Source organism: Macaca nemestrina, chromosome 10, assembly GCF_043159975.1.
Source record: "Macaca nemestrina isolate mMacNem1 chromosome 10, mMacNem.hap1, whole genome shotgun sequence".
In the NCBI taxonomy this organism is placed as follows: domain Eukaryota; kingdom Metazoa; phylum Chordata; class Mammalia; order Primates; family Cercopithecidae; genus Macaca; species Macaca nemestrina.
In genome coordinates, this window is record NC_092134.1 from 89,283,169 (window position 1) to 89,305,268 (window position 22,100).

General features: G+C 43.4%; 1 protein-coding gene across 6 annotated transcripts in view; it reads right to left on the minus strand.

The window, feature by feature from the left end:
• The window catches only part of LOC105470104 (transmembrane protein 117), a 579,101-nt gene that overhangs the window by 36,818 nt on the left and 520,183 nt on the right, over nt 1-22,100 (minus strand). The window contains exon 7 of one of the 6 annotated variants that reach the window (XM_011721859.3): nt 13,157-15,393. The exons of the other annotated variants lie outside the window; for them this stretch is intronic. Within the exon in view, the coding sequence (XP_011720161.1) occupies nt 15,388-15,393 (6 nt within the window). The 3' untranslated portion in view covers nt 13,157-15,387. Of the gene's footprint in view, nt 1-13,156; nt 15,394-22,100 lie in introns of those variants that run through there. 6 annotated transcript variants of the gene reach the window in all.

The following is a 22,100-nucleotide window of genomic DNA, read 5'->3' on the forward strand; positions in this document are numbered from 1 at the left end:
CTTCTGATTTTTGCACATTAATTTTGTATCCTGAGACTTTGCTGAAGTTGCTTATCAGCTTAAGGAGATTTTGGGCTGAGACAATGGGGTTTTCTAAATATACAATCATGTCATCTGCAAAGAGGGACAATTTGACTTCTTCTTTTCCTAACTGAATACCCTTGATTTCTTTCTCTTGCCTAATTGCCCTAGCCAGAACTTCCAACACTATGTTGAATAGGAGTGGTGAGAGAGGGCATCCCTGTCTTGTGCCAGTTTTCAAAGGGAATTTTTCCAGTTTTTGCCCATTCAGTATGATATTGGCTGTGGGTTTGTCATAAATAGCTCTTATTATTTTGAGGTACGTTCCATCAATACCGAATTTATTGAGCGTTTTTAGCATGAAGGGCTGTTGAATTTTGTCAAAAGCCTTTTCTGCATCTATTGAGATAATCATGTGGTTCTTGTCTTTGGTTCTGTTTATATGCTGGATTATGTTTATTGATTTGCGAATGTTGAACCAGCCTTGCATCCCAGGGATGAAGCCCACTTGATCATGGTGGATAAGCTTTTTGATGTGCTGCTGAATCCGGTTTGCCAGTATTTTATTGAGGATTTTTGCATCGATGTTCATGAGGGATATTGGTCTAAAATTCTCTTTTTTTGTTGTGTCTCTGCCAGGCTTTGGTATCAGGATGATGTTGGCCTCATAAAATGAGTTAGGGAGGATTCCCTCTTTTTCTATTGATTGGAATAGTTTCAGAAGGAATGGTACCAACTCCTCCTTGTACCTCTGGTAGAATTCAGCTGTGAATCCATCTGGTCCTGGACTTTTTTTGGTTGGTAGGCTATTAATTATTGCCTCAATTTCAGAGCCTGCTATTGGTCTATTCAGGGATTCAACTTCTTCCTGGTTTAGTCTTGGAAGAGTGTAAGTGTCCAGGAAATTATCCATTTCTTCTAGATTTTCCAATTTATTTGCGTAGAGGTGTTTATAGTATTCTCTGATGGTAGTTTGTATTTCTGTGGGGTGGGTGGTGATATCCCCTTTATCATTTTTAATTGTGTCGATTTGATTCCTCTCTCTTTTCTTCTTTATTAGTCTTGCTAGTGGTCTGTCAATTTTGTTGATCTTTTCAAAAAACCAACTCCTGGATTCATTGATTTTTTGGAGAGTTTTTTGTGTCTCTATCTCCTTCAGTTCTGCTCTGATCTTAGTTATTTCTTGCCTTCTGCTAGCTTTCGAATATGTTTGCTCTTGCTTCTCTAGTTCTTTTAATTGCGATGTTAGAGTGTCAATTTTAGATCTTTCCTGCTTTCTCTTGTGGGCATTTAGTGCTATAAATTTCCCTCTACACACTGCTTTAAATGTGTCCCAGAGATTCTGGTATGTTGTATCTTTGTTCTCATTGGTTTCAAAGAACATCTTTATTTCTGCCTTCATTTCGTTATGTACGCAGTAGTCATTCAGGAGCAGGTTGTTCAGTTTCCATGTAGTTGAGCGGTTTTGATTGAGTTTCTTAGTCCTGAGTTCTAGTTTGATTGCACTGTGGTCTGAGAGACAGTTTGTTATAATTTCTGTTCTTGTACATTTGCTGAGGAGTGCTTTACTTCCAATTACGTGGTCGATTTTGGAGTAAGTACGATGTGGTGCTGAGAAGAATGTATATTCTGTTGATTTGGGGTGGAGAGTTCTATAGATGTCTATTAGGTCTGCTTGCTGCAGAGATGAGTTCAATTCCTGGATATCCTTGTTAACTTTCTGTCTCGTTGATCTGTCTAATGTTGACAGTGGAGTGTTGAAGTCTCCCATTATTATTGTATGGGAGTCTAAGTCTCTTTGTAAGTCTCTAAGGACTTGCTTGATGAATCTGGGTGCTCCTGTATTGGGTGCATATATATTTAGGATAGTTAGCTCTTCCTGTTGAATTGATCCCTTTACCATTATGTAATGGCCTTCTTTGTCTCTTTTGATCTTTGATGGTTTAAAGTCTGTTTTATCAGAGACTAGTATTGCAACCCCCGCTTTTTTTTTGTTCTCCATTTGCTTGGTAAATCTTCCTCCATCCCTTTATTTTGAGCCTATGTATGTCTCTGCGTGTGAGATGGGTCTCCTGAATACAGCAGACTGATGGGTCTTGACTCTTTATCCAGTTTGCCAGTCTGTGTCTTTTAATTGGAGCATTTAGTCCATTTACATTTAAGGTTAAGATTGTTATGTGTGAACTTGATCCTGCCATTATGATATTAACTTGTTATTTTGCTCGTTAGTTGATGCAGTTTCTTCCTAGCCTCGATGGTCTTTACATTTTGGCATGTTTTGCAATGGCTGGTACCAGTTGTTGCTTTCCATGTTTAGTGCTTCCTTCAGGGTCTCTTGTAAGGCAGACCTAGTGGTGACAAAATCTCTAAGCATTTGCTTATCTGTAAAGGATTTTATTTCTCCTTCACTGATGAAACTTAGTTTGGCTGGATATGAAATTCTGGGTTGAAAATTCTTTTCTTTAAGAATGTTGAATATTGGCCCCCACTCTCTTCTGGCTTGGAGAGTTTCTGCCAAGAGATCTGCTGTTAGTCTGATGGGCTTCCCTTTGTGGGTAACCCGACCTTTCTCTCTGGCTGCCCTTAAGATTTTTTCCTTCATTTCAACTTTGGTGAATCTGGCAATTATGTGTCTTGGAGTTGCTCTTCTCGAGGAGTATCTTTGTGGCATTCTCTGTATTTCCTGGATTTGAATGTTGGCCTGCCCTACTAGGTTGGGGAAGTTCTCCTGGATGATATCCTGAAGAGTGTTTTCCAACTTGGTTCCATTTTCCCCCTCACTTTCAGGCACCCCAATCAGACGTAGATTTGGTCTTTTTACATAATCCCATACTTCTTGCAGGCTTTGTTCATTTCTTTTTCTTCTTTGTTCTTTTGGTTTCTCTTCTCGCTTCATTTCATTCATTTGATCCTCAATCACAGATACTCTTTCTTCCAGTTGATCGAGTCGGTCACTGAAGCTTGTGCATTTGTCACGTATTTCTTGTGTCATGGTTTTCATCTCTTTCATTTCGTTTAGGACCTTCTCTGCATTAGTTACTCTAGTCATCAATTCTTCCACTTTTTTTTCAAGATTTTTAGTTTCTTTGCGCTGGGTACGTAATTCCTCCTTTAGCTCTGAGAAGTTTGATGGACTGAAGCCTTCTTCTCTCATCTCGTCAAAGTCATTCTCCGTGAAGCTTTGATCCGTTGCTGGTGAAAGGACACAAAGATAGATGTGTACCCGCCCCCCACCCACTACACCCTTGTTCTGCTCTCTAATCTTTGCACGTACCAGAGGTTTTGTAAGTTCTGTAAGTACATGTTTCTCTTTCTGAGGCCAGGTCACAAGGAATGTTTAAGTAAGATAGCCAGGTCACAAGGTGTGTTTAAGCAAGATAGCCATAAACTGGTCGTGCAACCTGATGCAATATAATTAACTGCCTTTGTGTAAAACTGCTCTTCTGCCTCAAGGGTTGTACTGAAATATCAGAAATGGCGGGAACGAATCATAGTTTGCCAAATCGCTTTGTTCAAACTCCAGCCAATCATACCTCTAATTTGTATAATGATTCTATGCCTACTTTCCTTAGACTATATAACATTGTTCGGAGCTCAGTAGGGGAGCTCTCCTGCCCGTCTCGTTTCACGAGCAAGTGAGAGCTCCAGGTTCGAACCTGTAATAAAGATCCTTGCTGCTTAGCTTTGACTCTGGACTCTGGTGGTCTTCTTCGGGGAATAAACGGTCTGGGCATAACAATTTCTGCATTTTCAACTGAGGTACTGGGTTCATCTCACTGGGGAGTGCCGGACGATCTGTGCTGGTCAGCTGCTGCAGCCCGACCAGCGAGAGCTGAAGCAGGGCGAGGCATCGCCTCACCTGGGAAGCGCAAGGGGGAAGGGAATCCCTTTTCCTAGCCAGGGGAACTGAGACACACAACACCTGGAAAATCGGGTAACTCCCACCCCAATACTGTGCTTTAAGCAAACAGGCACACCAGGAGATCATATCCCACACCCGGCCGGGAGGGTCCCACGCCCACGGAGCCTCCCTCATTGCTAGCACAGCAGTCTGTCATCTACCAGCAAGGCAGCAGCGAGGCTGGGGGAGGGGCGCCCACCACTGCTGAGGCTTAAGTAGGTAAACAAAGCTGCTGGGAAGCTCGAACTGGGTGGAGCTCACAGCAGCTCAAGGAAACCTGCCTGTCTCTGTAGACTCCACCTCTGGGGACAGGGCATAGATAACAACAAAAGCAGCCGAAACCTCTGCAGACGCAAACGACTCTGTCTGACAGCTTTGAAGAGAGCAGTGGATCTCCCAACACGGAGGTTGAGATCTGAGAAGGGACAGACTGCCTGCTCAAGTGGGTCCCTGACCCCTGAGTAGCCTAACTGGGAGACATCCCCCACTAGGGGCAGTCTGACACCCCACACCTCACAGGGTGGAGTACACCCCTGAGAGGAAGCTTCCAAAGCAAGAATCAGACAGGTACACTCGCTGTTCAGAAATATTCTATCTTCTGCAGCCTCTGCTGCTGATACCCAGGCAAACAGGGTCTGGAGTGGACCTCAAGCAATCTCCAACAGACCTACAGCTGAGGGTCCTGACTGTTAGAAGGAAAACTATCAAACAGGAAGGACACCTACACCAAAACCCCATCAGTACATCACCATCATCAAAGACCAGAGGCAGATAAAACCACAAAGATGGGGAAAAAGCAGGGCAGAAAAGCTGGAAATTCAAAAAATAAGAGCACATCTCCCCCGCCAAAGGAGCGCAGCTCATCGCCAGTGAAAGGACACAAAGATAGATGTGTACCCGCCCCCCACCCACTACACCCTTGTTCTGCTCTCTAATCTTTGCACGTACCAGAGGTTTTGTAAGTTCTGTAAGTACATGTTTCTCTTTCTGAGGCCAGGTCACAAGGAATGTTTAAGTAAGATAGCCAGGTCACAAGGTGTGTTTAAGCAAGATAGCCATAAACTGGTCGTGCAACCTGATGCAATATAATTAACTGCCTTTGTGTAAAACTGCTCTTCTGCCTCAAGGGTTGTACTGAAATATCAGAAATGGCGGGAACCAATCATAGTTTGCCAAATCGCTTTGTTCAAACTCCAGCCAATCATACCTCTAATTTGTATAATGATTCTATGCCTACTTTCCTTAGACTATATAACATTGTTCGGAGCTCAGTAGGGGAGCTCTCCTGCCCGTCTCGTTTCACGAGCAAGTGAGAGCTCCAGGTTCGAACCTGTAATAAAGATCCTTGCTGCTTAGCTTTGACTCTGGACTCTGGTGGTCTTCTTCGGGGAATAAACGGTCTGGGCATAACAAATGGGGGCTCGTCCGGGATTTCCCCCAAGCCCACCAGACCCCCAAGTCAACGGATCTTAATCTGTAGGTAAGCCGGCTTTGTCACTGTCTCTGTCTTTGTCTCTGTCTGTCTCCCTGAAATTTCGCGAAATCCGTAATCTGTAATCTGTATTGGTCTGTTCTGTAAGTGGCACGGTCTTGGCGGACGCGCTAGAAGACAGCCACTCGGGACTGGTGGGAGACGTTCCCCAGTGCCCATCTGGGGGCCTCCATCCTTGGTTGCCCCGTCTGACTCAGGTCGGAAGTCCGACACGCGCTCGCGAATGCTCATCGTTATTACTGTCTGTCCGTTATTGTTAAGTGTTAAGTGTAAGCCCAAAACGAAACATAAAACCTTTTCTTCCCCCTCCAGGACCGGACCTGTCGGATACTCCCCTCTGCTTCACACTCATTTTCGTCCCCCCTTCTCTTTGTAGAAGCAGTCCAAAGATGGGCAACAACCAGAGCACGCCGCTCTCACTCCTTGTTACCAATTTTAAGGATGTGAAGGCTCGGGGGCGTAACTTAAGCGTAGAACTAAAGAAGGGAAAGCTAGTTACTTTCTGCCGTTCGGAGTGGCCCTCTTTCGGCGTAGGGTGGCCCTCTGAAGGAACTTTCTGTCTCTCTATTATTACTAAGGTAAAAACTAAGATTTTCCTGCCAGGGCAGTCAGGACATCCTGATCAAATTCCTTATATTCTAGTGTGGCAGGATCTTGTGGAAAACCCACCACCCTGGATAACTCCATTCATCCTTGAGCCCTGCAAAGTCCTAGTAACGCGACCTACAAGACAAAAGACTCCCTCTGCTCCCTCGGCCCCTGTGCTGCCGGACAGCCAGGACCCCCTAACGTTAGAACCCACATTTCCCCCACCATATCAGCACCTTATCCCGCAGGACCCAGTCCCCCAGGGTGGTGCTTCCATAGAGGGAAACCGAGAAGCGGAAGCAGCCGAGAGTGAAAGTAACCTGGGGGGGCCGGCCGGCCGAACACGAGGCCGCGTACAGCGGGACCAAGCTTCCCGACTCCCTGACTCCACTGTAGCCCTGCCTCTCAGAGAAATAGGATCGCTCGATGATACCGGGCTCTCCCGTCTCATGTATTGGCCTTTTTCCACCAGTGATTTATACAATTGGAAGTCCCAAAATGCTCGGTTCTCAGATAATCCCAAAGATCTAACCTCGTTGTTAGACAGTGTCATGTTTACTCACCAGCCGACCTGGGATGACTGTCAACAGCTCCTCCGAATCCTGTTCACAACGGAGGAGCGGGAAAGAATCCAAGTTGAGGCCAGAAAACTGGTTCCAGGAGATGACGGCCAGCCAACTGCAAATCCTGACCTCATTAATGCGGCTTTCCCTTTGACCCGGCCCAGATGGGACTACAACACGGCAGAAGGTAGGGGACGACTGCTCGTTTATCGCCAGACTCTAATGGCGGGTCTCCGGGCTGCAGCTCGCAAGCCCACCAATTTGGCTAAAGTATATTCTGTGTTACAAGGTAAGACAGAAAGCCCCGCTGTGTATTTAGAGAGATTAATGGAAGCCTTCAGACAGTTTACCCCTATGGACCCGGAAGCACCGGAAAATCAGGCAGCGGTAGTAATGTCCTTTGTAAACCAGGCAACACCAGATATTAAAAGAAAACTCCAGAAATTAGAAGGTTTAGAGGGAAAGCAGATTCAGGACCTCCTTCAGATGGCCCAGCGAGTTTATAATAATAGGGATACTCCAGAAGAAAAACAGTTCAAGGCAACCAAAGAAATGACCAAAGTCTTAGTAGCAGCTTTCCCCCAGGCAGGAAATGGCCAAAACAGAAAGCAGAAAAAGCAAGGCCCTAGGCAAGGATTAGAAAAAGATCAGTGTGCTTATTGCAAGGAACGTGGCCACTGGATTAAAGACTGCCCAAAGAAACGGAGACCAGCTAACCCTACCTCCGTACTCGTTACCCAGGACTCTGACTAGGGAGGACGGGGTTCGGACCCCCTCCCCGAACCCAGGGTAACTTTGCAAGTGGAGGGGTCCCCAGTTCGCTTCTTGGTCGATACTGGGGCGGAACGCTCAGTCCTAACCAAACCAATTGGAAAAATGTCTAAGAAAACATCCTGGGTGCACGGGGCCACAGGCATCAAAAAATACCCCTGGACAACCCAGAGGACTGTAGACTTAGGAACGGGAAAAGTCTCCCATTCCTTCCTAGTCATCCCAGAGAGCCCCTGCCCTCTACTAGGGAGGGACTTGCTGACAAAGATGGGGGCCCAAATCCACTTTGAGCCAGAAGGGCCCAAGATAACTGATTCCCAAAACAGGCCAATATCTATCCTGACTGTCACCTTAGAAGATGAGTACCGACTCCATCAAGAGCAAAAGCCCCCCGATCAGGGAATTGACTCTTGGCTCCAGCGTTTCCCTGAAGCGTGGGCAGAAACTGGGGGCTTGGGGCTAGCTAAACATCGACCTGCCATATTTGTGGAAGTTAAGCCAGGGACGGACCCCGTTCGGGTTCGGCAATATCCTATGCCCCTGGAGGCAAGAGAAGGAATTACGCCCCATATCCGCCGACTCCTAGACCAGGGAGTCCTACGGGCTTGCCACTCATCCTGGAATACTCCACTGTTACCTGTTCGTAAACCCAACAGTACGGACTACAGGCCAGTACAGGATTTAAGAGAAGTTAATAAAAGGGTCATGGACATACATCCCACTGTGCCCAATCCATACACCCTTCTGAGTGCCTTACATCCCAAAAAACAGTGGTATACCGTTCTTGATCTAAAAGACGCTTTCTTCAGCCTTCCTCTGGCTCCCAAAAGTCAAGAACTCTTTGCATTTCAATGGACGGATCCTGAGAGGGGCATCAACGGTCAGCTAACATGGACCAGACTGCCACAAGGGTTCAAGAACTCGCCAACTCTGTTCGATGAAGCCCTTCATGAAGATCTGGGTGAGTACCGGCGGCAACACCCTGAAATAACTCTTTTGCAATATGTTGATGATCTCTTAATAGCGGCCAGGTCCCCGGAAACTTGTGTTCGAGGGACTGAGGACCTCCTGAAGACTCTGGGGGAGCTAGGCTACCGAGTCTCAGCAACAAAGGCTCAGATCTGCAAGTCGGAGGTAACTTATCTGGGGTACCTATTAAAAGGGGGGCAACGCTGGCTAACCAAAGCCCGAAAGGAAACAGTCCTACGCATCCCTAGACCCCAGTCAACACGGCAAGTGAGAGAATTCCTGGGGTCGGCAGGGTTCTGTAGGTTATGGATACCCGGATTTGCTGAGTTAGCCAAGCCCCTATACCAGGCAACAAAGGAACGGCAGCCCTTCAATTGGACGGAAGAGGCTGAGCTGGCCTTTCAGCAAATCAAAACTGCCTTGTTATCAGCCCCCGCACTGGGGCTCCCTGATGTCTCCAAACCCTTCCACTTATACGTGGATGAAAGTAAGGGTGTTGCAAAAGCCGTGTTAACACAGTACCTAGGCCCCTGGCAGAGGCCAGTTGCCTATTTGTCAAAAAAATTAGATTCAGTGGCTGCTGGCTGGCCACCCTGCCTCCGGATAATCGCGGCGACCGCCCTAATGGTCCGAGACGCTGATAAACTTATCATGGGGCAAGAGTTGCGCGTTATAACCCCGCATGCCATTGAAGGCGTCCTCCGGCAGCCGCCGGACCGATGGATGAGTAACGCCCGGCTCACCCACTATCAAGGACTGCTGTTAAACCCCCTCAGAATAACTTTTCTGCCCCCAACCTCTTTAAACCCTGCTTCACTGCTGCCAAATCCAGACTTGGACGCCCCGTCCCATGAGTGCACTGAGATACTGGCTCAGGTTCATGGGGTGCGGGAGGACCTGCAAGATCGTCCGCTCCCCGACACAGAACTCACCTGGTTCACTGATGGCAGCAGCTATGTCCACCAAGGCCAGCAGTATGCAGGAGCGGCTGTAACGTCAGAGACTGAGGTAATCTGGGCGGAACCCTTGCCTCCAGGGACATCGGCCCAAAGAGCCGAACTGATAGCCCTTACACAGGCCCTCACCCTAGGGGCAGAGAAAAAACTAACAGTATACACGGATAGCCGCTATGCTTTCGCTACTGCGCACATACATGGGGCCATCTACAGAGAAAGGGGACTATTAACAGCCGAAGGCAAAGAAATAAAAAACAAGCAAGAGATCCTAGCTCTATTAACTGCTTTGTGGAAACCAAAGAAATTGGCTATTGTACATTGCCCTGGGCATCAGAAACCAACTACGCCAATTGCTCGAGGCAACTTCTTAGCCGACCAAACCGCAAGGAGCATAGCAAAAGCTCCCAGTCAGCTCCTCGCGCTCCAGCTCCCCGATCCTGGCCAGCGAAATTTGCCATGTTTTCCCGACTATACCGAACAGGATCGCGAATGGATGAACACGCTTCCCCTAAAACAGGTTAAAAATGGGTGGTGGACTGATATAAATGACCAAACCATCCTACCAGAAAAATTAGGACGGCAGGTGTTGGAACACATCCACCGGACAACCCACCTGGGTGCCCGGCGAATGATGGACTTAATCAGGCACGCCAAGTTTAGAATCAGGCGCATAGCTGAACTGGCCAGCGATGTCACAACAAATTGCAAAGCCTGCCAACTAAACAACGCTTGCCCCCAAACCCAGACCGCCACAGGAATTAGGTGTAGAGGAACTAGGCCTGGTATCTATTGGGAAATAGACTTTACTGAGATAAAGCCTGGAAAATATGGGTATCAGTACTTACTTGTCTTTGTAGATACTTTTTCAGGATGGACAGAAGCGTTCCCAACTAAGAGAGAAACTGCTCAGGTTGTAGCAAAGAAAATTTTGGAAGAAATCCTCCCCAGGTATGGCTTTCCCGTCCAAATAGGGTCAGACAATGGACCAGCCTTCGTTGCTAAGGTAAGTCAGGATTTGGCTTCCATTCTGGGGGCAAATTGGAAATTACATTGTGCTTATAGGCCCCAAAGCTCAGGACAGGTAGAAAGGATGAATCGGACTCTGAAGGAGACCTTAACTAAATTGACCATGGAGACTGGCGCTAATTGGGTAGTACTTCTCCCCTACGCTCTGTTCCGGGCCCGAAATACCCCTTACAGACTAGGCCTCACACCATATGAAATCATGTATGGCAGACCCCCACCCCTGGTCCCCAGTCTAAAAGATGACTTACTCAAACCTGAAACTGAAAATGTCTCTGAGCTCCTGTTCTCCTTACAAGCCTTACAGAAAATTCACCAGGAAATTTGGCCCAGACTACGAGAACTGTACGAGGCAGGACCTCCGCCGACGCCTCATCCGTTCCAGCCGGGAGACTGGGTCCTAGTCAAGCGCCACCGGCAAGAAACTCTTCAACCCAGGTGGAAAGGACCACTGCAAGTACTCCTGACTACTCCCACCGCTCTCAAAGTAGAAGGCATCGCTTCGTGGATCCACTACACACACGTCAAACCAGTGGACCCAACATCCGACCTTCTCGAGCCGTCTGGAGCACCGGTTACATGGACTATAGACAAAGCTAAGAACAATCCCTTAAAGCTAACCCTGCGCCGTCATCCCCATAGCCGTAACCATGTCTAGCTTACCTATGCTTTTATGCCTTATGCATCTGACTCTCCTCACTGCTGCGCCGTCTAATCCCTATGTCTGGAGGTTCTGGCTCTATGAAAACAAAACTCACCCCGGGGAAACCCCCCAAGCGGGTAAACTGCTAGCTAGCGCAGACTGCCCCCCCTCAGGGTGTAATACTATAGTTTACCTCAATTTCACTAGGTTCCAGATTGCCCAACCAGCAACACCCATGATCTGTTTTGAATATGATCAAACTGAATATAATTGTAAAAATTATTGGTGGCACCAGAGTGCAGGTTGCCCATATAGCTACTGTAAGACGCACTCTGTCCGATACTGGAGAGAACGACAAGGGTGGTATTTTTACAAAACTGAGTCTCCCGTCACTTACACTTGGATAATTAGAGACCCATGGGACTCTCGGTGGACAACCCCACAACATGGGGGAGTATATTACTCATCAACTAGTACCTGGCCCAGTAGCCATTTATATCTGTGGAGAAGTCTAGTCCAGATTCAACCCTTAATCCACACACAAATCCACAGGCAAGAAACCAAGTTATCACAAGACTTGCAGCCCTTCTCCTGGCTAACTCTATTACAGGAAGGGCTAGCATTCGCCAACCTCACTGGTTTAGGCGACCTGTCCTCTTGCTTTATGTGTGCAACCCTAGGAAGACCACCATTAACGGCTGTTCCTCTATCCTCCCCTCCCACAAACTATACAGGTTTTAACTCATCGATAGTCACGATACCCGATGTAGCCCTGTACCGTGACCCATACCAAGAGAAATACCCCTATTGTTATTCGGCATTTAGCAACAGCCTCTGCAACCAATCGGCTACATACCCTAATAGTCCCATATATGCTCCCCCTGGTGTGTTCTTCTGGTGTAATATGACTCTGTTAAAAACTCTGTCCAAAAGCATCTCTGACGGACAGTTGTGTATCCCTGTTACCCTAGTTCCCCGACTGACACTGCTAACCCCGGCAGAGTTCATAGGCTGGGCAGGGACCGCCCCAACTAAAACTGCGCGACATAGACGAGCAGTTTTTCTACCACTAATTGCCGGAATATCCTTAACCACCTCTGTCGTCGCAGCGGGGTTAGCAGGAGGGGCCCTACAACACTCCATGATAGAAAACGACAAGCTGTTACAACAATTCTCTGTTGCTATGGAAGACTCCGCCTATTCCCTAGCCTCCCTTCAGCGGCAGCTCACCTCCCTAGCACAGGTCACCCTTCAAAACCGCAGAGCCTTAGACTTACTCACGGCTGAGAAAGGAGGTACCTGTATGTTCCTCAAAGAAGAATGCTGTTTCTATATAAATGAGTCAGGGTTAGTTGAGGAAAGAGTCCAACGCCTACACGAACTAAGCTTAGAAATGAAAAAGCAACAATTCACTACAGCCGCTAACAATTGGTGGAGCTCTTCAATGTTTTCCCTTCTGGCACCCCTTTTAGGCCCCCTAATGTCTTTACTACTTCTATTCACTATAGGCCCCTGTGTGGTAAATAAAATTTTACAATTTGTCAGAGAAAGGTTTGATACCATCCAACTAATGGTCCTCCGTAGCCATCACCAGCCTCTCCTGCACCCAGAAAGTGAGGCTATATTATAAGACTCTGGAAATCCAAGATTGGACATCCAGTTACTTATGAGAAGGGAGAAATGAAAGGACACAAAGATAGATGTGTACCCGCCCCCCACCCACTACACCCTTGTTCTGCTCTCTAATCTTTGCACGTACCAGAGGTTTTGTAAGTTCTGTAAGTACATGTTTCTCTTTCTGAGGCCAGGTCACAAGGAATGTTTAAGTAAGATAGCCAGGTCACAAGGTGTGTTTAAGCAAGATAGCCATAAACTGGTCGTGCAACCTGATGCAATATAATTAACTGCCTTTGTGTAAAACTGCTCTTCTGCCTCAAGGGTTGTACTGAAATATCAGAAATGGCGGGAACGAATCATAGTTTGCCAAATCGCTTTGTTCAAACTCCAGCCAATCATACCTCTAATTTGTATAATGATTCTATGCCTACTTTCCTTAGACTATATAACATTGTTCGGAGCTCAGTAGGGGAGCTCTCCTGCCCGTCTCGTTTCACGAGCAAGTGAGAGCTCCAGGTTCGAACCTGTAATAAAGATCCTTGCTGCTTAGCTTTGACTCTGGACTCTGGTGGTCTTCTTCGGGGAATAAACGGTCTGGGCATAACAAAATCACCGGTCTTCTGTGTCGCTCGCGCTGGGAGTTGGAGACTGGAGCTGTTCCTATTCGGCCATCTTGCTCCGCCCCTCAGTGAATTTCTTTTAATTTTTAAAATTATTTTTTAAATGTGGGTACATAGTAGGTATATATATTTATGGGGTACATGAGATGTTTTGATATAGGCATGCAATGCATAATAATCACATCATGAAAAATGGGGCGTCCATCCCCTCAAGCATTTATCTTTTTACAACTTTTACTTATCATGCATATATGTCTGTCTTAAAGAAGAAACAAAAGAGAAAAAGGCAAGAAAAGTGAATACAAATGAAAGGAAGATACATTTAGTCACCAGCCTCATATCTGCCCCTAATGCATAAAGGCTGTACTGAGGGCAATTGCTGGGAAATGCAATTTCAGCTTTTATTTTTTTTAACATATGTCAAATGCCAATGCTGTGTAGAGAATGGGAACCTCATCCCAGAAGTATTTCAGTTTTCAAAAATCACTCAGGAAGAGTTGTCAAAAATATTCTGAACTATATTCTAATTGCTGTAACTCACTTGGATTTTGACAAACACAATAGGTTTGGGTTTTTAAATCTTTTTTTTTTAATCAAACATCCACAAGCAAAATGTAATGAAATTTTCTCTATGTAACTTAAATCAGATTTCCATATGAATCAGAATATATATGTAGGCCTTGAATGAATAAAAGAGTATGTGCCAAGAACATACACTGGGGAAAAGATAGTCTCTTCAATAAATGGTGCTGGGACAACTGGATGTCCCAGCAGAAGAATGAAACTAGACCCCTATCTCTCGCTACATATGAAAATCAAATCAAAATGAATTAAAGGCTTAAATCTAAGACCTCAAACTATGAAACAAATACAAGAAAACATTGGGGACAATCACCAAGACATTGGTCTGGGAAAAAATTTCTTGAGCATACCCTGCAAGCATAGGAAACCAAAGCAAAAATAGACAAATGGGATCACATCAATTTAAAAAGCTTCTGCACAGTAAAGGGAACAATCAACAAAGTGAAGAGATAACTCACAGAATGTGAGAAAATATTTGCAAAATGCCCATCTGACAAGGGATTAATAACCAAAATATATAAAGAGCTCAAATGACTCTATAGGAAATTTAATAATCCAATAAAAAATAGACAAAAGATTTGTATAGACATTTCTCAAAAGAAGACATACAAGTGACAAACAGGCATACGAAAAGGTGCTCAACATCATTGATCATCAGAGAAATGAAAACCAAAATTACAATGAGATATTATCTCACTCCAGTTAAAATGGTTTTTATTCAAAAGACAGGTGATAGCAAATGCTGGAGAAGATGTGGAAACTAGGGGAACCCTTGTACACTGTTGGTGGGAATGTAAAGTAGTACAACCACTATGGAGAACAGTTTGGAGGCTCCTCAAAATCTAACAATAGAGCTACCATATGATCCAGGAATCCCAGTGCTGGTTATATATCCAAAAGAAAGGAAATCAGTATATCAAAGAGATATCTGCACTCTCATGTTTGTTGCAGCAGTGTTCACAATAGCCAAGATTTGGAAGCAACTTATGTGTCCATTAGCAGATAAATGGATAAAGAAAATGCAGCACATATACACAATATTCAGAGTACTATTCAGCCATAAAACAATGAGATCCTGACATCTACAACAACATGGATGGAACTGGGGGTCATTATGTTAAGTGAAATAAGCCAGGCACAGTAAGACAAACATTGCATGTTCTCAATTATTTGTGGGATCTAAAAATCAAAACACTTGAACTCACAGAGATAGAGACTAGAGGAATGGTTACCAGAGAATGGGAAGGATAATGGATACAACAAAAAATAGTTAGAAAGAATGAGTAAGACCTAGTTTGACAGCAAAACAGGGTAATTATAGTCAATAATAATTTAATTGTGCATTTTGAAATAACTAAAAAATATAATTGGACTGTGTTTAAAACAAAGGATAAATGCTTGGGGGGACAGATAATCCAATTTCTATGATATGATTATTATGCATTGCATGCCTGCATCAAAATGTCTCATGTACCCCATAATATATATAGTTTGCATATGGCAAGTTGGCTGATTTTTGTTTTTCTCCTTTGCTAGATTGTGATAAAGATATATACCTAGTATGTACTCACAAAAATTAAAAATTAAAGAGTATGTGAGACAAGTTTTTCCTAATGAAGACAGGCTGTTCCCAGCAATTAATTACTTCTGAAAGAGAAAATAATTGGAAGATATTTAATAAAATATCAATGATATGGGCATATGCTTTGGATAAGAACAGAATTCATTGAAAACACAGTCCATTAACTGGCCACTTCTCTGACGACCCATTCTGTATTTCACTTCCTCGAACTGAAATTTGCAAATGAGCCATCTTTGCCTTTCCTGGCTACATCAGGTATACTTTGCATATGGCAAATTGGCTGATTTTTTGTCTTTCTCTTCTGCTAGATTGTGAGTAACTTGAAGGCAAGGACTAGGTCTTAGTCATCTTTTATGTTTCAAGTACCTGGTACAGTGTTTGGAACATAGCAAATGTGTAAAAAATTGTCAAAGGAATGAGTAAGTGAGTGGACGAGTGAATGACTTTCTATTCCATAAGGCAGCTGCACTTTCCTAAATTGGGAAAAGTTGACAGATTAAGCCCTCAGGGAAAGAAGGATGCTACTTGCAAAAGAATGCTCAGCACTTCTCTGGGAACATAAAACGCAGGTTCCAGAATGTATTCTCACATGGAGTGACACAGACCAGCAATCTGGTCTCTGAAGTGGATCTGACAGGAATGTCAATGGCCATGTTGTGATTAATAATGGAGGGACAGTACAGGCACTCAGAAAAGAGCAGCTTGCACTGCCTAATTTCCTCCATTATCAATTCAGCTAAAGTACCCAGACAACTTGATTCAAGTTTTCATAGCTGTTAAAATAACTACCTCATTCCTATTTTACTGAATGGGTGGCTTTCTTTCAACATGTGGCTATTATAAAGAAACTGATGTATTGTTTGCTTAAATAGAAAATCATTGTATAACAGAAGCCCTGGAGAATGGGTTAAATGGGTCTATTAGCTGTTAACTTTCACAGAAAAGAATTAAACATACATCTCCGAAAGTTTGAAGATGCACACTCCATCAAACTTTACAATCCATGCCTTTGTCCTCTGTGAATACTGAAAGCTTAAGTACCTTTCAACCCTAGAGTATTCTTGGAAACATACCTGAGATTTGTATGATTCTAGCACAGTCTGTGAATTTTCTGGCACTCATATTTATTTCTACATCTATGTACCCTAAGTAGAGGTTAAAAGTGCATGGCATTTGAAGTCCTTCCAGAATCTGTTACCTGTGGGAAAAACTCCAAACTTTTAATCTAGAAAACTATTCGCCATGTAATAAAAGGTTACAGTATAGGTAGGATTGATTTCAGTGGAAGATTAGACAATGGGAAAAAGAATGCTTTTAACTAATTTGCTCCACGTGTGTGTGTGTGTAAATGCAGATATAATAGAAATTATGGGGGAGAAGATTTACAAATTAATTCTATTTAGTTGTCTAAACAAATAAAAAGTAAATGTCCTTATCAGGAAAAAAGGTGGTTAAAACTAATTCATGGCCTAGAAAAATTATCTTTTCTCATCGGGCATCCCTCAGAAAAGCATTATTTTCAATAATATGCTTACTTCATACAACCACTTGCAAAGAGACAACCATTATGCCACTTCAGTTAGCTGAAGATTTTACTGATATTTTGGCCTATGGCATCTTTTCCCCTGTGTTGGAAAATTCATCAGTTAAAATCCACATTCAGAGGAAGCACTCAACTCTGAAATCACTCTGCTGACTCAAATTGTGTTCTGAAGGGAATTGGTCAGGCCACATTTGACACAACGAGGTACAACTTGGCAACATATGCTGAAGTGAGACAGTCTGGGGAACAAGGAACAAAGCATGTCCTGCTGCCTATACCACGGGATCGCACATTATGTGCAAGAGTCTAAAAGACAAATGGACCCATTGAGTACTTTTCTTATTGGGAAAAGGAAAAAGAGGGTGAGAAGGAGAACAAGAACAAGAGTGAGAGAGAGAAAGACTCTTCGTTGAGTATTGTGTGTGCTGCATGTTTCCTGTGTATTTTTGAGGAGGAGATTATGAGCAACCACATTGTATATTTTGAAGCAGGATGAAAGAACCACATTTATCTGATTTATGAACAACTCACACAGAAAAAGCATCACTGTGCAGGAACAGAAAGTGTAATGTAATGAGGAGCCGAGCAAGAAGACATGAGGCAGATAAGAACAGAGGTAGCCTTTATTGGGCTCGCCGGTGAGGTTCACCAGTTCTCCCCAGGAGGAGGGCCGAGGAAGTCGCGCCTGGGGCAGGTATCAGGGGCCTTTTATAGGGCGAGGTAGGCGGGGTCTGTAGGTTTCGGTTTCCTGAGTTAGGTTTCGATTTCTGAGGAATGACTTGTCCAGGAGTTTGCGCAGAGCGGGGAGTTTTGGCGGGCTCAGGGTGCTTTTCGGGAGCTGAAAAGTCCTAGCAGGAAGTCCCAGTGGGTAAGTCCCGACAAGGGGCCCGCCATGTCAGGTGGTACCGCCATGTTGGGTCTAGGTCCCTGCCTAACAGAAAGTTATATAGGTAAATTAATTCAATCCACTTTGTAGAACACGGCACGTGGAAAGCAACACAGCATTTATAAATTAAGTATAGTACCACGCATTCTGTTCAAAATAATCATTTCAAGAGCTTAATAAAAGGAAAGCAGGGGATACAATACTAGAAGTTTTGTTTCCCAGTTAAGACTTAGATTGAAATGATTTAAATTAACTTACTTAAAGGTAACCAAATTAAACAAATAAAATGATTTTATTTGTTTCAAACTAATAAAACTTCAGGGGAAAATAATTCAATACTTTAAAAGACATAGTTTAACAGATCACAATTTCTTCATTTGTTAAAAGAGGAAATTTTAGTAGATGATCTGTAAGATTTCTTGCAGGTCCAGAAGATTCTGTTTCTATCAAAGTAAAATAAGCAGCCTTTGTGAAGGATAAGAGATTACACTGTCCCTAATTATAATCCTATTTACAGAACCCTGAAAGATAATCTAACAGCTCCAGGGTTCACTATTCAGATATATATTTTCAATTTTAAAATATAGAATTAATTACATCTGTACACACAAAATAACAATAAGAACCAGGAAATAAATAAATAAATAACAATGATATATTGACTATGTAAATGAATAGCAGTTGGCTTTCTTTTCAACTTAATCTCCACGGATTTTTGTATTAGTTGGTTTGGTATATCTTTAGCTCTTCCCTGTTTGAATAACAGTTATGATGCTGATTATATTAATAATAGATCCAAATCATTTGGGATCTGTTTTGTGCTCCACATTTGACATATTTTCTTATTTAATCATCACAGTAATACTATGAATATGTGTTTTATCTGTTTTATAAAATGAGAAAATATGCACACATCTCAGAGAGGTAAAGTAACCTACCTAAGGTCTCCCCCATCTATACAGTGACAATTCTAGAAATTGAATCTGTGTCCAACTGAAATCAAGGGGCTGCTATTCCACATGATAAAGGAACTGAGGGGAATATGCCCTGACGAAATGGGAGCTGGTGAAATAATCAGAAATTCAGAGCCAACACAATATACTCAATATTCCCTCCAGACAACTCAGCTCTGATGACTTTGTCTGGACAACAGTCATTCTGACAGTGAGTCCCACTGGCATGGATGGAACTCCCTTTCCACCATTTTATCACACCAAAGGAGCCCTACTCCCTCTCTTCTGGGCCATTCTCTGCTCCTCCACACCAGCCCCCAAGTCCAACCCAGCCTGTAGCTTGGAAATCTCCTTCCTCTTTCCAGTCCCCAGTTAGCTGAAATCCCTGATGTGATTCCTGATGACTGGTTTAATGCGCCTTCTCTCGGTAGGCCCACTCTGTTGAGGGGATAAAGATGAAAGATGATAGCAAGGACAGGAGAAGCAATGCAAACAGTCAGATATCCCAATAGAAGGCATAAGAGACCCTGCAATCCTACTCACTGGCCACAACAGGAGACAGAGCCTTGGCCTTTTCCTATCCAGGATCTCCTCTATGTAGCAATGACAGCATGAGTAGAAAAGGAGAGGAGCATTGCAGGCATGTAACTATGTGACTGAACAATGATGCTGACTGGACACAGGATTCTATCCCCAACAGTTTACTGACAGGCAAGCTTAGAGTCACAAATTTATGTAATACTACGTATTTCTCTGTCCATGTTTTTTCTTCAACTCCACCAAAATTCCCAAATAATATCTCCACCCAGATTCCCAAATAATATCTATACCAACCCCAGGTCCTTTCTTTAGCACTTCATATCTGCCCAAATTAGGCTTATGCATCACCTCCTTGCATGACCATGATATTTCAACCTGGACAGTAGTTTGATATTCTTATTGGTGCCAACAGGACCAGGTACATGATTTGAGAGGCCTAGCAGAAAAGAAAACATGGAGCCCCTTGTTCAAAAAGCATTAAAAATATGAAGAAGGCAACAACTGTCATTAAATCAAGTACAAAGTTCTTCAGAGCATGGGAAGCAGTGTAACTGCACAAGTGGCATACCTATGAAGCTAGCCCTGGGTGTCTGTTCAGTCTTTACTTGGTGAAAACCATACTCCTAGTTGGTTCTCTTCTAGGGAGGTAAAAACATATGATGACTCTATTATCAAAACTATGTAAAGCAGCAGATGTTTGCTTTTCATCATACCTTACAGTTCTCAGGTGATGTTAATAGGTTACCTATATTTCCCTGACATCGTAGTTGTGGTTTTCAACGCAAGCCTGCTCTCCCTACTTATTTCGCAACAATTTAAGACCAGCTTTGATATTTACTACCCATCATCTTTGTGCTCAGCACTGAACAAGCCAGGCAACCTACCATTATGAGCTGCCCCCACCTGTCTGATCTACACCAGCTTCTGGCTTCCAGCTCCTTGACATGAGCAAACCATAAACCCAATATCATGGTCCACTTCAGTGCCAGCAAACACAGTCAAAGATGACCAGCTCGTTCCCAAGCTCCCCAGACTTGGAATATTCCAGTGGAGATTCTGACACTGAGGATGTAAAACTGGATTTTTAATGTTCAGTCACTGTGATATTCCTTCGTCTGTGAATATAATTGATGATTTTAACATTCGTTAAACAGTGATAAAATACACATAACATAAAATTTACCATCTTAATTATTTTTAACTGTATACTTTAACAGTGTTGAGGACATTTAAATTTTGTTCAACCTGATTACTATCTATCTCTACAACTTTTTTAGTTGTCTCTAACTTAAACTTCATACCCATTAAACAAGTCCCTGTGTTCCCTGTCCTCCAGGCTCCTGGCAACCACCATTTCACTTTTTGTCTCTATGAATTGACTAGGTACCTCATAAAAGTGGAATCATACAGTATTTCTCTTTTTGTGATGGATCATTTGATTATAACTTTTGATGTAAATTTTTCAGGTGAGTGTGGAGAACTGGAAGCAAGTCCCTTTAGGGGCATCAACAGACAACCAGTAAGTTTTAGGGAATTTGCTTATTCCCATAGGAAATAACAACCGAAAGAGAGAGTTGGATCTGTTCCCTGGGTTGGAAATATTCTCATCACCACTTCCCCCAGGCAAAGTCTCTTTTCCAGTTGGGCATGGTGGCTAATGCCTGTAATCCCAGCACTTTGGGAGGCCAAGGCTGGTGGATCACTTGAGGTCAGGAGTTTGAAACCAGCCTGGCTAACATGGTGAAACCCCATTTGTACTAAAAATACAAAAAAAAAAAAAAAAAAAAAAAGCTGGGCATGGTGGTGGGCATCTGTAAACCCAGCTAGTTGGGAGGCTGAGATACCTAAACTATGAGAATCTCTTGAAGCAGGGGAAGGAGGTGGGGGGCAGAGGTTGCAGTGAGCAGAGATTGCACCACTGCATTCCAGCCTGGGCAACAGAGTGAGACTCCGTCTCAAAACACAAAAACAAAAACCAAAACCAGTCTCTTTTTCCTTTTCTTCTCATTTATCAGGAAGAATGTTAAAAACCTTTGAGGTCAAATGTCTCAATCTACATTTGCAAGGTGGTTTTTTTTAAATTGATTACTAAAGAAGAAAAATAAGCCTTTTTGTCTCATGATAATAAGACAATAATTTAGGTAACCAAACCTGCAAACTTGCCCACTATTAGATATTTAATGAGTCTTTTTTTTTTTGACTAATCAGCAACTCATTTCTGTTTTACCTCTCCTTAGTTCATTCTTTGTACTGGAAACACTTTGCCTACATATGCAAATTGTTGCAGGCTGACCTTGATAAATGGTCTGTGTTTGTGTAATTTAGATTAGTTCAGTAATTGTTTGGAACAGAGGCCAGCAATCTTGCCAGGGGTATTAAACATTCACTTTCAGGACTTGGTGGTCTGTGAGGAAGGAAAGGTCAGACCAAGGTTGCTTTACCACCTTCTCACAAGGTCATGTCTACTTTTGCTCTCTTTAAGCAGTTGCCCAGAATCCATCAGCTGGAAGCTGGCTGGAAAGAGGGAGGGCTGATTCCCTAGATTTTCCTGGAAGCAGAGATGTAGTAAAAGCTGGCTAACTTTAGAAAAAAGTAGAGAGCAAAGCTAAATCGAAAAGGTAATAAAAGTGTTCCTATGGCCTTTAGATATGACAAATGACTTTCTGTAGCTCTGCTTTCAATAACCAGTACACTGGAATTGTTCCTGAGAAGCTAGATAGCTGACTTGTAGTTTTACAATATACTTTAAGTTTGTTTTATTATATGGAACTATTTTTTTTTCTTTTAAAATATTTGGGAACTCCTATGAAGTACAAGTAAGAATATGGTAGCCTCTAAGAATTCCAGAGT